The sequence below is a fragment of the Hyperolius riggenbachi genome, chromosome 6 (assembly GCF_040937935.1).
Source record: "Hyperolius riggenbachi isolate aHypRig1 chromosome 6, aHypRig1.pri, whole genome shotgun sequence".
Classification (NCBI taxonomy): Eukaryota; Metazoa; Chordata; class Amphibia; order Anura; family Hyperoliidae; genus Hyperolius; species Hyperolius riggenbachi.
The window spans coordinates 302,421,785-302,437,050 of NC_090651.1; the positions used below are offsets into that span (position 1 = coordinate 302,421,785).

The window sequence follows — 15,266 nt, forward strand, 5'->3', positions numbered from 1 at the left end:
GGGGTCGGGGGGGGGCCGCGCGCCGCAACGGATAGCGGCGATCGGGCGCGGGGCGGCGGCGATCGGTGTGCTGGCGCAGCTAGCAAAGTGCTAGCTGCGTCCAGCAAAAAAAAAAATCATGTAAATCGGCCCAGCAGGGCCTGAGCGGCACCCTCCGGCGGCTTACCCCGTGTCACACACGGGGTTACCGCTAAGGAGGTTAAAAGACATTTTATGACAAGTTGTGAAAATATCAGGTGAAAAAGTAAATTGTATATGGGCCCTGGATTCTTAACTCTTTACAGTCCGGAAAAGGAAAAAATAGAACATAACCTAGTTCTAAGTAGGATTGAGGCCGTTTAAAGTGGACCTGAAGATATAAAAAAAAGTTTCACTTACCTGGGGCTTCTGCCAGCCCCCTGCAGCTGACCTGTGCCCACGCCGTTTCCAAACGATCCTCTGTTCCCCCATTGCGGCTCACTTTTGTTCACGGTGACTTGTAAGTCCTCGTAAGACCTGTAAGTCCATCTCGTACACGCTCCCGTGGCCAGGAGTGTCCTGCGCAGGTGCAATCTCTGCTGTGCCTGTGCAGGCGCAAAGTCTACTGTGCCTGCGCAGGACGCTCCCGGTGACAAGAGTGCGAATGAGGATACGCGTGGCCAGGGCTGCGCAGGTGCAGTGGACGGCAACTGCCAGAAGCTAAAATGAGCCACAGTGGGGGAGCAGAGGGCGGCTGCAGGAGGCTGGTGCAGGGGGCTGGCAGAAGCTTTATATATATATGCTATGTGCAAAATAATAATGAAATATATCACTTTACTGCATATTCCCTTTCCCCTATAATAAAGGTCAGGTTACTTACCTTGTGAAGACCTCTGCAGTTCAGCAGCGCCACCAGATGGTGGAAATTTCCCTCGGTTGTGTTCAGCACGGACTGGACCACTAATAAGTTTTTCTGTTTTGGGGAAAAAAGTGGTTACTAGCAAAACTGTCAGCTTCTACTAAAAGAAATGAACGAGATGCAAAATTAAATGCTACATTTATGGAAGTGTATGCAGTCTGAAAACGGACCAATGGAATTCAGCCAGCAGCAGGAGTTGATTGGTCAAGTTTCAAGCAGCATGCATTGACATAAATTTAGCATAACATCTGCATCAACACAAAATTATTTGCATCTTATTTAGGATTGAGATAAAGTGGAATTCCAAACAAATAAAATAATTAAACTACTTATGAGACAGTGTGTAGGAAATAAACCTTTAACTTATAAATAGTCTGAAGAGTACCTTTATTCACTGGCATAGCTATAAGCAAAGAAAAGAGCCCCCGTGTGAGTGTCTTGTTGTCCCTCCGTTGCAAGGTTGGCATCTTCTGCGCCTGCACGAGTGCGCGGCCGTGCTACTCCCGATCGCGTTCACATGGCCTGGAGCGTACTGCACCGGTGCAGTACTTCTGTGCCTGCGCAGAACGCTCCAGGCCATGTGAACATGATCGCGAGCAGTACGGCCAGGCACAGAAGATGCCAACCTGGTGGGGTCAGCATCTGCAATGGAGGGGACCCCGGGACACCAGAGCTGCAATGAGGGACAGATAAGCTGCCAGGGGCTGGAGGAATCCCAGGTAAGTAGATCCTGTTTTTTTTTTACCTCACACCTATCCTTGAATGGAGGAACCATCGCAAAAATCTTAAAATTTAAAACACATACAAATAAGAAGTACATTTCTCCCAGAGTAAAATGCGCCATAAATTACTTTTCTCCTATATTGCTGTCACTTACAGTAGGTAGTACAAATCTGACACTGCCGACAGATTTTGGGATAGTCCATCTCTCTATAGGGCATTCTCAGCATGGCCTTTATTCTTTATAAAGACATTCCCTGAAAATGATTAAAACAAAGATGCTGGCCAGCCTCCCTGCACACTATTTTGCAAGTTGGATGGAGCAACTGCCATTCACTAAGTGCTTTTAAAAAATAAAGAAAACCCTGAGAACCCCCTTCGGAGAAGATGGTCTAGTCCAAAACCTGTTGGTAATGTCAGATTTCTACTATTTACTGTAAGTGACAGCAACGTAGGAGAAAGTAATTTATGGCTCATTTTATTCTGAGAGAAATGTTCTTCTTACTTGCGTATGTGTTTTAAATTGTAAGATTTTCGCGAACGTTCCTCTTTAAGCAATCTCTGATTTAAACAGATCCCTAGAGTTCATCTTTAACATCTAAAATGGTAAGGCTGAATACTTTCACTGCCATCTCATTCATCACAGAGACCTTGGAAGGTACAAGATTTGACAATGCTCCCTAAACAGACATCTGAAGGATATGATTGAATCTTCTTTATTCCTTGAAGTAAGAAGCTCTGCGTACTTTTCAATGACAAGGCCTTCCTATGTAACATTCTTCAGTTACATAATATGACATAGCTCCATTATTCAGACAGGAAATAGAAGATGCCATAGAAGATCAATGACTCACAATTCTGCTAATACAATATTGCGAATCTGAGACTCACAATGCAGGCGATTCTTCAAATATGAAACATGTCACATTATTGGGATGCTTGCTCTTCAGGCAAGAGATGGATTGGTACCTATGGAGTTCTTTTACATGAAAGGCAATGTACAAGGACAAATGAAGGGTATGCATGCAATGTTAAAAAGCCTGAATGTGATCATCCATTGCGTCATGAAAACGAAAATGTCCATAGAGTAATAGATTTTCCTAATAGATATTATTGCTGTTATCAGGTCTGCTGGATATTGATGCCACAACATAGCCACCTGATCATAATGTCAATCAATTTCCAGTTGAAATCCTCCAAAACTATAGATCCTTCCAGACAGAGAGATCTCTCTTGAAAGGGGGTGGAGCGCAGTGGTACATCAACAGCTGATCCATGCCCCCCTTGTTCTTGGTAATTGTGCTACCTCAGGGCCCCTGCAGAGTGCTTGTAGTGGAGCTCACTTACCTGTGCGCCGGCAGGCTCAGTGTCCTTCTGTCTCCATCTCGCTGGCGTGTCTGTTTTCCGGTGGCCAGCCTGAACGGTCAGAATGACACATGAGGGAGCGTGCCGGCAGACAGGTGAGTGACCTCCGCTATGAGCACTTTGCAGTGGCCCCCAGACACTGTATTAGATAGGGGAGACCTGCTGGGGCAGATTCACAGATTCTGCAGATTCTTTCCTCCCTCTGTTGTCACATTTGGCCTTAGCTCTGCCCTGAAAACCATCACCTCCATCTTTGCAATGGCGTCGACAACAGAAGAACTTCCAGGTAAATGCTTCTTTGGGACCAACGCAGGGATCAGCGGAAATATGGGAGCAAGCTTAGTGGGGCAGCACAGGGGTGTGAACAGGGTGATCACGGGGGTAACCAGGGTGGGGAAGTGACGGCCAAATCCAATAAGCCAGCCTCTTCCTCTTTCACAGTTTGACTTTCATTGAAAGTCACATTTTTTGGCCAGGGATAATGGAGACCAGGGGGAGTGCGGAGGACAGTGGATTATGCACAGAGGTATGTACCTGCAATCCTAACATACCTCTGTGCTTAGTTAATCTACTTGTGTTTGTGGCAGGTACTCCATCACTGATTGACTATACCAGGGGTCTGCAACCTTTAAGACATAAAGAGCCACTTGGACCCGTTTCCGAAAAGAGAAAAAAACTGGGAGCCGCAAAACCATTATAAAACAAATCTAGCACTGCCCCCTAACACCCCCATTCGCACAAATCGTTAGCAGATATGACCCCCATATGCACAAATCGTTAGCAGATATGACCCCCATATGCACAAATCCTTCAGCAGATATGACCCCCATATGCACAAATCGTTAGCAGATCTGACCCCCATATGCACAAATCGTTAGCAGATATGACCCCCATATGCACAATCCTTCAGCAGATCTGACCCCCATATGCACAAATCCTTAAGCAGATATGACCCCCATATGCACAAATCGTTAGCAGATATGACCCCCATATGCACAAATCGTTAGCAGATATGACCCCCATATGCACAATCCTTCAGCAGATCTGACCCCCATATGCACAATCCTTCAGCAGATCTGACCCCCATATGCACAATCCTTCAGCAGATCTGACCCCCATATACACAATCCTTCAGCAGATCTGACCCCAATATGCACAATACTTCAGCAGATCTGAAAAGAAAAACCCATTTACTCACCTAGTCAGAAGGCCTCCTGTCACGATCTCCTCCTGTCCCGACCTCCGGTTCCGACCTTGTGGCGCACAACTCCCACGATTCTCTTCCTACGTCACGTCCTGCCTACATTACACTGCAGGGCTACGGGAAAATGGCCGCCCGAAGCCCTGCACTGCACTGGTCCGGCGGCCTCTCTGATAGGCTGCCGGCCAGCGACAGCACATGTCACACGCGCGCCGCAGCCACTGACACCGGAGCCGCGGCGAAGGTGAAAAAGAGCCGCATGCGGCTCCGGAGCCGCGGGTTGCCTACCCCTGGACTATACAGTAGTAGAGAACATCTTTTTTCCCAGAGTGGTGCTTCAAATATGTTACAATTATTTCATGACTATAACGGCTTACCTCTGCTGCCGGGAATTGTGCAACAGCTTCTCTTTCCAGCCCATGAAGCTGAGGGTGAATGTTGGACAGGGCTCTCTGTGACATGGTCAGCCGCTGCACACAAAGAAGGAGACACATTTAGCTTTCTGCTAAAGTCCTTATTATGTGATCATACAACTAAATGAGAGTGACAAACAGGGCTCCATTATAAAACACAAAACAATCTACGCCTCCTAATATAACTGCAGCTGAGGCCCCGCACAGACATTAGAGGCCTGCTGAATGTGCAGACAAAATATAAGGATGTCACAGGCCACAAAAAGGCCCCAATCAACCCTATGATAATTGAAGTGCCCAGTTGTTATGTTGTTTAGGAATGGCAATGCCTAGAACTCATGGAGAAGCATGTGATCAGTTTGATCAGCTGATAGATTTGTAAGGTTCTGACTTGTTGGTCATGGTCATGTGTTAAACCATGAAGCCTTCACAGCAAATCAGAACCTTACAAATTTATCAGCTGATCAAACTGATCACATGCTTCTCCATGAGTTCTCCTAAGCAATGCCATCCCTAGTTGTTATTATTATTAATAATATTTACAAGCTCAAAAAAGTAGAAAATCGTACAAAAGTCCATTTACATGCAAAGGAAGATATTTCAGCCTTTATTTGTTATAATGTTGATGATTGTGGCTTACATCTTAAGAAAACCCCAAAATCTCAGATTATTACAATATTGTGAAAATATTCAATATTCTAGGCTCAAAGTATCAGACTCTAATCAGTTAATTAATCTAAAAAGCCTGCAAAGGGATCCAATTTCATATATTCATTTTACCTTTTACGTTAAATTACAGAAATAAATGAACTTTTGGGTGATATTCAAATTTTTTGAGTTTCACCTGTATATAGAGATGTTGCGAACGGTTCCCGAACCGTTCGCTGCCGAACATATCTGAATCTATGGGCCTTGTACTATTTCCGGGTCGCTATGACCCAGAGTAGTATGCCTGCGCTGGCCCGGCAGTGCGCGTCCTAGATCGCGCTCCTGTTGCCGGGCACTTTCTGCGCATGTGCGTGACATCATGAGTGACGTCACGCTCATGCGCAGAGAGTGCCCGGCAACAGGAGCGCGATCTAGGATGTGCACCGCCGGGCCAGCGCAGGCGTACTACTCCGGGTCATAGCGACGAGGAAGTAGTACAAGGCCCAGAGAGATTCGCCCGGCGAACGGTTCGGGCCATCTCTACCTGTATATAGCACCATCATTCTCCAGAGTGAAATACAGAAAACAGAGGATGCACAGCAAAATTGAAACCTTCAGGAACACAAGTACAAAATGTTACACTTAAAACATGGATTGAAAATATTCTGCAATACAGAATCATGTTCAGAATGCTGTTTGCCATGGGAGGGCAATCAAGGAAACACATGCGACTGGGGAGATAAAAATCTCATCAGTTAAACTCTTTTCATTACAAAGATTTTGCCAAAAAATTTGTAAGTTTGTTTACAAACTTTATGTACAAATATGCCAGTACAGCCATTCAAAAGGGTTTCGAATAGAAAATACTAGATGTACTGTATGTGTCCTACTGCAGTTACTAGATCACTTCATTCAAGAAAAAGATTTTAAAGTGAACCTGAAGTGAAAAATAAGCTTATAACTAAGATAATCAATTATATGTGTAGTACAGACGATGAATCGAACAAGAGTGGAAATGAGTCTCATTTTATTTTTTTAGTTTAATGGCTTACTTTGTAAGATTGCATTAGATTGTCACATTTGCTGTTTAGAATCCTAACACTTGTTACAGTGATAGAGAAGTGATAGCCCTTTGAACCTTCCTGCTCTTCATTAGAAGCCTTATCTCACTGTTTCTCAGCTTTCTTATAATCTATTTAATCTATTTACATATTTACATTTCAGAAAACAGACCTGAAGTTGACGAGCTGTTGACAAGCTCTTTTGCATAGATAGTGATTTTTTTTTAAAGAAAACTTGCAAGGGGAAAAAGTGTGTGTTTAACTCTTGGTGTACTGGAAATCACAAAGGGACTTCAGATAATTTCTTACTAGGGCTCGTTATATATGTACCTATGTTTATCTCATCATGTGACATGTCACTTCAGGTACACTTTAAAGGTTTTCTAGCTGATGTCTCCTGTAAGATGACTGTAATTTACGAGCAGTCTGCACTCCAGAGTACTGTTGCCATGGTTGCAACAGAGGGCAATTTGAGATTACAATCAGCATTGGAAAATTATAACTGGCTGCAATTCGACATGAAAATATCATTTTTAATGATATTCAATTACAAAAAGACTTCTAAAGCACTGATTCTGATGTTTAGAGCAACTTTTTTATGAAAGTATAATTCAGTATCACTTAAGTTCAGAAAAATGTATTTATATCTCAGTTTTATAACAGATCATTTTACAGAAGTTGGTATTACCTGTCGGAAAGGGTTTGTTACATCCTGCTTACAGGTGATGTAATACTTTAATATGTCTGAAACACACAGAAGCCAAAACATGGGTCAATGTTAGGAATCAGCAACAGGTCTGGCAAACATAACTCTTATTAGAATACAAACATTACTTCTCAATCATAAAATATATAAAAAGGTATTGGATGCGCATTGGGTGAAGTAAAAAAAAAGAAATGCTGGAGATAAAATGTACCGATTCATGTTCTACTGGGTTTACATTTGCCAATGTGCTTGCCTTTTGGGTCTTTAACATAAAAAAAATAAAATAAAATAGGGGGGCCATTCCACTATCCACTTTACAAGTAGTCCAGGAATATCATGGGGGTATGGAAGACATATCCTGCGGAAAGAGTTTGATCAGTAACTTGTACCTTGCTTGACGCAGCAGAAAAATACATCAGCTTTTAAGCCCCTATCCTAAAAAATAAATACATAAATAAAAAATATTTCCCTTCCTGTCTACTGCCCCACCCAAACTAACGATGCAAAGCTACATAGGTTAAGCACAGAAGCTCCAATAACTCCCCTTAAAGAAAATCTGTAAGAAAACTTGGGAGGGGGAAGCCTCTGACTCCTAATGAGGCTTCTTCCAATCCTCATCCGTCCTGGCAATTCATCACTGGAAGCCCCCGAACACCGGGAGGTAAATAATTACCTACATCCAGCGCAAGCGCAGTAGCAGCTTTCCAATCGGGCACAGGCAGTAGAGCGGACCCAATCGGGCTCGGCTATTTCCGCCTGAGCCCGATCGTAAAACCGCTACTGCACCTGAGCTGGAGCCGGGGTAGGTAAATATTGCAGGCAATATCCTTGTTGGCTGTGGTTTCAGGTTTCAGCGCTGGATCTCAGGGACGGAGGAGGATGGAGGAAGTCTCATTAGGATGCAAAAGCTTCCCCCTCCCGAGGTAAGTATCCACCAGGAAGGTTTTTGTTTTCTTACAGTTTCTTTTTAAGGGAGGTGCAGAGGAGGGAATGGGAGGGTTTATAGAAGGGAACATCGGCGCAAGCCTGCCTCTTCCTGTCTCTTCCTGTCTTTAAGTTTAAATAAAAAAAAACATTTTAAAGTAGTGATTACGGGGACCAGGGAGAACAAGGAGAGGAATGGAAAATGCACAGAGGTATGTGGATCCAGCATGAACATACCTCTGTGCTTACCTTAGGCAGCTTGCCTTGGATCAGGTATCCTTTAAAGAGAATCTGTATTGTTAAAATCGCACAAAAGTAAACATACCAGTGTGTTAGGGGACATCTCCTATTACCCTCTGTCACAATTTCGCCGCTCCCCGCCGCATTAAAAGTAGTCAAAAACAGTTTTAAAAAGTTTGTTTATAAACAAACAAAATGGCCACCAAAACAGGAAGTAGATTGATGTACAATATGTCCACACATAGAAAATACATCCATACATAAGCAGGCTGTATACAGCTTTCCTTTTGAATCTCAAAAGATCATTTGTGTGTTTACCTTCTGTCCCCTTCTTCTCTCATGCACTGAACATTACAGGCTTCCTGCAGCTCTGCATGTGCCTGTGTTTGTAATTCCTCAGTATGTGTCAGCCCAGCTCCTTTCACAGCCTAACAGAGGAGGATTTTTATCCAGCTCTCTTCTATCACTGATAAGATAGCAGAGAAGCTGCTGGCTTATGTAAATAAAACACACACTGGAGTGTGCATAGAGGAACAGACCAGCACGGAAGAGTTGGCAGCCTTCCAGACACAGGCTGACAAGTCTGACAAGGGAAAGATACATTGATTTATTACAGAGACCGTGATAGTACAAAGTGCTGCAGTGAGCCAGAACAGATTCGAATATGTTTAGGAACTTGTAGGATGGTAGAAAAAACGTTGTAATTTTTGTTACAGAGTCACTTTAAGGCTGGTTTATGCTTCCCCCTCCCCTGCCCGAGACCTGCCGGTATGTGCAAGTCTCCCATCCTTGATGTGTTGTGGTTGACAAGGTAAAATTAACCATTAGATAATTTCTTTAATATTAAATATTAAAACACACATTTAGTAAGCCGGTAATATCAAGTACTGAATGTCTTACACATTTGCAATTCAGAGCTAAGGAATGGGACTATCATTATTTGCATGTATGGAAATTATGAAACTTTGACTTCAATATCTCTCTAACCTGGGTTGATGTCTGTGATGACTTGAGTCTGATTCATCATGTACGCATCTGGATCTGAGCAGAAGTCACTCAATCCCTGTACATAACAAAAAAAAAAACGTTACTATTATACATTTTTATTTACTGCTTACACATTTTGCACAGCACTTTGTAGAGAGCACAGAATAATTAGTATCTCTGAAATTCAAGTCTCTTCTAGTAGGGTGCTCAACTAAAGTGGAGCAGAGAAGTCATGTGACGTGCAGTTTCCTGCTGGAAGCTGTGGTGGTTAAAGTGGACCTGAACTCAGAAATCCTCTCTGCTCTAAAACATACACAACAAAAAACATGTATTTGTTACAGCTTATACAAATCCTAAAATCATTTATTGTTTACAGCCTGTGCTTTCAAATTGGCTTATCTACTTATCTGCCATAGGTGACATAGGGGAGGATCAAATTACAACTTGTGATTAGACACAAATGAGGGGGAATTAAAGAGACTAAACTCTCTAAATACTCTCTAAATACTGTACATACAGGGTGCATTTCTCTACGTTTTCCTTCTGTCCTGTGCAAGGGTTCAGGTCCACTTTAAATGAAAAGCACTATCTATTAATTCAATTAAATCCCCAATTAACACATTTCAAGTAAACCTGAACTGAATATTACCTAATATAGTCACAGTTCAGGGATCACGTAGGTTATATATCTCCTTTTATATCACGTGACCCCATGCTCTACCGACAGTGGGCCATGGTCATCTGCGATTTATGCAAGCTGTGCATATTCGATGCTATCCTCATGTAATTTTTATCTGTTTCATTATAAGTGGCCAGATGTGACCCCAGGATTAGGTATCCCCATAGATTGCAAATGTGCACCCAATATTAGGTAACCCCCCAATATGCAGTCACGTCACAGCATCTCATCTCTATGGGCTTGATTCACAAAAGAGTGCTAACTGTTAGCATGGCCGTTTTCGCACAGATTTTCGCATTGCAAACGATCGCGAATTTTCACGTGAAACGCTAATGATTTTGCACGCAAACACGAATTTTTGCGCGAAATCAATATCGTTTTCACGCAAAAATTCTCGTTTGCGCGCGAAAATGTTATCGTTTCGCGCAATGCGAAAATTCGCGCGAAAACGGCCGTGCTAACAGTTAGCACTCTTTTGTGAATCAAGCCCTATGAGTCCTAATAGAGAGTGGTTGCTGTGATGCAGCTGAAGAGAGATCCCGACACCAAGAGGTGTGAACGCTCTCAATCACAATCCACTTTTGAGGCATGGATTTCCAATTACCATGTACAGAAGGAACTCAAGGAGCAGAGCAATTGCCAGGGAGTAGAGGGTTTGTGGTGCACTCTCATGGCTCTGCACCAAGAGGCTAGTGCCTCTAGAGCCTTTGCTTGGCCCGGCCCTGAAAGTGACCTTATTGTTTGGTCAGCACACCTTTATATACACATTTGTATTACATATCTTGAATAATGAGAAAGAATAAGATGAAAAAAGCTAAGCTGAGCTGACTAGGCCATCTGAGACTCCCTCAAGTATGCACTCTTCGCCTGTATCATGAGCATCTATCTCATCCTGCTGTTTTCTCAATTGACCAAGCAGACAAACGTTTTCACAGTTCACTTTGCATTGAGCAAAAGGGTCTTCATTTTACCAATCCCGTAATAATAATAAACTTGAACTCCAGACCTACAGCGAGTTAAACATGGCTTGGGAAAGGCGGGGAGGGTTGGGGGGTGTTTGGTGGGAGAGGAGGAGGTGTCTGTGAACTGGGCAACATGATTCAGGTTCAGCAGATCTGTATTAATACCTCGTTTTGGAGGCTAATTAAAGCTGACAGATGCGACAGAGGGGTGGGGGAAACCACTGACCCAGCACATAAAATAGACCAATTAAATGATCTCGCTTCACGGGGTTTGATGGGCATGCAGGCAGGGCAGAGAATAGAATGGAGGCGGGAGGACCCTCCAGCAGAGAGCAAATGAAAGGCACAGCACAGTCGCTGACAATAAACTCATAGAAAGCTGAGCATTACACCTCTGTCTCTGGCAATCTGTAAGGAGAAACCTCCCTGAAGTCTGGAAGTGCGCAGTGTCAGTGACAGCCTGTACGTTTCAGATATGTGAGAAGTCTTGTGGTGTGAGGCCAGCATGTAGAAACTACTGCTGATGATTTGCCAAAGACTACAAGTAAAGGTGCCCATACACTCGTCAGATTGGCAGCAGATAGATAAGAAATGCATCTGATGATCTATCTGATGCGTTTTTAGAACATTTTTTACCAGGATAGAATTCCAATAGATTTCAGTTTGAAATCTATTGAAATTCGATCTGATGGCATTTTTTTGCCATCAGATTTCCATTAAGGCCAATGCAAACTGATAAGCAAGCTCATCAGATCGACCTAAATTTTCCATCCAGCCAGTTCGATGGAAATCCATCAAAATCGATCGAAATCAGCCATCGATCGGTCGATTGGCCAACCGATTTGCAACCGATCAATCGATCGGGAACGATCGGTCGGCCAGAAAATCGGCTGAGTGTATGGGCCCCTTTAGGAAAGCTGGCAAAAGCAAGAGAAGGATGTGACTAAATTTGAAAGTACATATCTGATTTGCAGGTCGTGTCTCAGTGTAGCTTCTTGTGCAGGCCAATACTACAGGAAATAAATGGGAGACATGATCACGACTGGAACCAACCAATCAGAGACTTTCAAAACAATATCCTAAACATACTGATCACATGGTTCCCCATCAGTTTTACTTAAGGAAAATTTCTTCAGATAAAATTCATCATCTTTACATCTATTTTACCAGCAGTGTTAACATATACACTGTTACATATACACAAGTACACTGCTCTTGTGTAACATGCGTTACACTAGTGCCTTACCCAGGTAATGCGAGTTGTGCTGCTTGCGCAACGCAGGCTACTTTAGTGGTGTAATTACTAGTAAAACGGCTGTAGGGGTACACAGGGCTGGCCTTAGGTTTCACAGCGCCCTGAGCGAAACCTGATTTTTGCCCCCCTTTATCCTCTTCCCGCGTGTGCGCACACATACACAGACAGGCCCATGTGCAATTCACCTTTTCTCCTGAGATAACTCCTAGGACAGTGGTTCCCAACCTTTTTGACGTTGTGACACATCACGCCAAATGCTCAGATCTCTGTGACACGTCACATATGTATAATAGAAAAAATACTATTAATAACAACGGATGGATGGAAAGAGTGCATTATCCTGAACTTAAAAATGAAGGCTAGAACCTTTCAGGAATATTACTAAAAACAATCAGTGGGACAGTTAGCTGCCCCCGCCTTCCCCCATTTAGAATGATAGCACAGCACTGACAATTTGCACCACGCATTATAGCCGCAGTGCGCCTCCCCAAAAAATGCCCTCAGACTCAGTATAGGTAGGTAGCCAGGTATAGATGCCCCCAGTATAGGATCTCATGTGTAGGTGCCTTCAATATAGGTTGCCAAGCATAGGTGCCCCCAGTATAGGAAGTCAGTTGAAGGTCTCCATCCCCCTCATAGACAGCCAGGTGTAGGTGCCTCCAGTATAGGTAGCCAGGTGTAGGTGCCTCCAGTATAGATAGCCAGGTATAGGTGCCCCCAGTATAGGAAATCAGGTGTAGGTGGCCTCAGTATAGGCAACCAGCTATAGGCGCCCACTTGGAAGCCAGCGCTCAGGTCAAAGGCCGGCTGTGGGTGTACACAGTAACTTTACTTGTCAGCACTACACTAGAGGAAGGAAGCACTCTAATGGGCAAGGTGTAGCCAAATCTAAAATTCTACCCTGAAAAATGTATTTTTTAGGTTGCTAAGTTTCATTCTCCTAGTAGAAATTCTGATTTTGTTCAGCTTAACGGATGAAAGCAGCATCATTCCTGGTGACAGTGCAGCCTGGGGTCAGTCACTGATGCCACTTCTGTCCCCTACCTCTCAGTGATGGCTGTAAGGCTTATAATGCCAGGAATTAGCGCTGACAAGTCACACTCCATCCTATTTCCAGTGACAGCTGGCCTGTAGCTGCCTATAATACCCGAGCTCCACACTGCCGCCTCAGGGAAGGAGATCACCTTGCCTCAGTGCTGTCACAGGCTTGTATACAACATTTCTCCGAGAAGGCCACAGCATATACTATGTTATTTGTAGAAACAACTGACATCAAATCTTTAGATGGCATTGGCCTCAATTCACTAAGCTTTATCAAACACTTTATCGAACGTTTGATAATTTACCTCATGGGTAAAATCGAATTTTGAATTTACTAGGGTGTCGTTGATTTATTGAACGTTTTATCGATAAAACATTCAACACCCTAGTGAATTCTAAAGTAGATTTTACCCATGAGGTAAATTATCAAACATTCGATAAAGTGTTTGATAAAGTTTAGTGAATTGAGGCCAATGTGCCATTTTTTTATTTTTTAAAGATTAACTTAAGGCACAATTATTATTTTACTTTCAAATTTGGCTGCAATCTGCATAATGAAAAGAACACTTGCCTCCACGATTGCTGAAGTTCTGGTGTAACCATGAGCAAAATGTATTGATTGTCAGCAGTGCTTCTTTCACTTGGGAGACTGCTGTTTTAACAGACATTATATGAACCCTTTGCACACATCTTTGCACACCAAAATATATACCCACACTTGGATGAGTGTATTGGAGCAGGATGTTGTACAGATGCCTATAGTAGAGCACCACGTCTGTTACTATGGAGGAAGGAGGAGGTATGATGCAAGGGGCATGATGAAGCAGCTTCTGGTGGGAGGGGTAAGGAGGGGAACAATGGACTTGGCCAACAATTGTTGCTCAAAGCAGAATTTAACTTAAAATAAAAATTATATTAAAATGAAAACTGTGGCATATATATGTCGGCAAGTAGTTAATATGATTTTTATTTTGCATTTCATCTCAAGCAGGCCATGAAGGATACCTGTACGGAGGGGGATTCCCTGTTTAAAATGCCCACCAGGGGCGTTCCTGCATGGTTACCAGAGCTGCCATTGGGCAGTTCTCTCTCCCTGGCCATGCCCCCTGCCGCTCCCCTGCCTCCCCGCAAATGGGAGAGAATCTCTCTCTCCTTCCAGTGTCGTGACTCCAGAGGTCACGAAAGTGAAAGTGGGCCAGTGTGGCCCACAGGAGCGGCGGAGAGCGGCAGTTTTTGCGGCTACCTGATCCGCTCAGCCCCAAAGATCAGGTAGCCTAATTTTTTTCCCATTTTATGAGCCCACCTCTGGCTCTCTTTAAAGGACTTACGAGGCGAAATGAGGAAAAAAAGTTAATCACTTGCCTCATCTTTTCAGGCACGGAGGATGCCATCCGCCGGGTCCCCCCGCTCATTAGCCCCCCGGGCCGGCTGCCGACCCCACGGCCCGGGTCGGACTCTCTTGCCCCTCCTAAAATGGCCGCTTGCTCTGGCCGCGGCTGCGCAGTCCGCATAGCCGCGAGTGCGGCTGTGCAGCTCTAGGGCCAACCTCCCCGATGGATAAGGATGAGGCAAGTGATTAACTTTTTTTCCCTCATTTCGCCTTGTAAGTCCTTTAAATAAAAGTCATGTTTAAGTTGGGGCTGACATAAAGTATATATTTTTTTCTTAATTGACAACTTAAATTCAGTTGGGACTTGTTGAGCAGAAGGTACACTTACCACAGCGGTGGCCATTTCTAGCCCCATGGAGCCCCAGCTCAGTAACAGCACAAAAAAGCTCACCACAGCCATTCTGTAGAGAGAAAGAGAAAGAGTCACCTCTATCATATATTCAACAATAAATGTTATCACAGTTACTATGCTATGAAACGTGGGCCCTGCTAATGTAAATCCATATTACATATAGTGCCTCTGTAGGATAAATTTGGAGCTGCAGCTTTAGCATTCAGAGAAGAAGGTTATTATACACAGTACAGCAAAGTCCCAGAGTCATTGCGGATCTTAAAGATCTGATCTGCCTGGACGGCTGTTGTCGTCGGACATCGACAAACATCTTTCGCGTAATTGCGTACTTGTTTCCATATCACGAGATTGTGGAAACAATTGCCTTTCACTCACAAAATCGCCGGTCGTCGGTAAAATTGCGTAGTGGGTACAAGCTTTTAGATAAGCATATTGCTAAAACAGT

At 43.7% G+C, this 15,266-nt stretch overlaps 1 protein-coding gene across 5 annotated transcripts in view; it reads right to left on the reverse strand.

Moving 5' to 3' along the window:
- TTYH1 (tweety family member 1) overlaps positions 1 to 15,266 on the reverse strand; it is a 237,879-nt gene that overhangs the window by 12,330 nt on the left and 210,283 nt on the right. For all 5 annotated transcript variants that reach the window (XM_068241215.1, XM_068241217.1, XM_068241216.1 and 2 more), the window contains exons 6-10: positions 14,798 to 14,870; positions 9,143 to 9,218; positions 6,974 to 7,029; positions 4,541 to 4,633; positions 839 to 931 (exon numbers count right to left, since the gene is read on the reverse strand). In XM_068241215.1, coding sequence (XP_068097316.1) covers positions 839 to 931; positions 4,541 to 4,633; positions 6,974 to 7,029; positions 9,143 to 9,218; positions 14,798 to 14,870 — 391 coding nt within the window. The remainder of the gene's footprint in view (positions 1 to 838; positions 932 to 4,540; positions 4,634 to 6,973; positions 7,030 to 9,142; positions 9,219 to 14,797; positions 14,871 to 15,266) is intronic.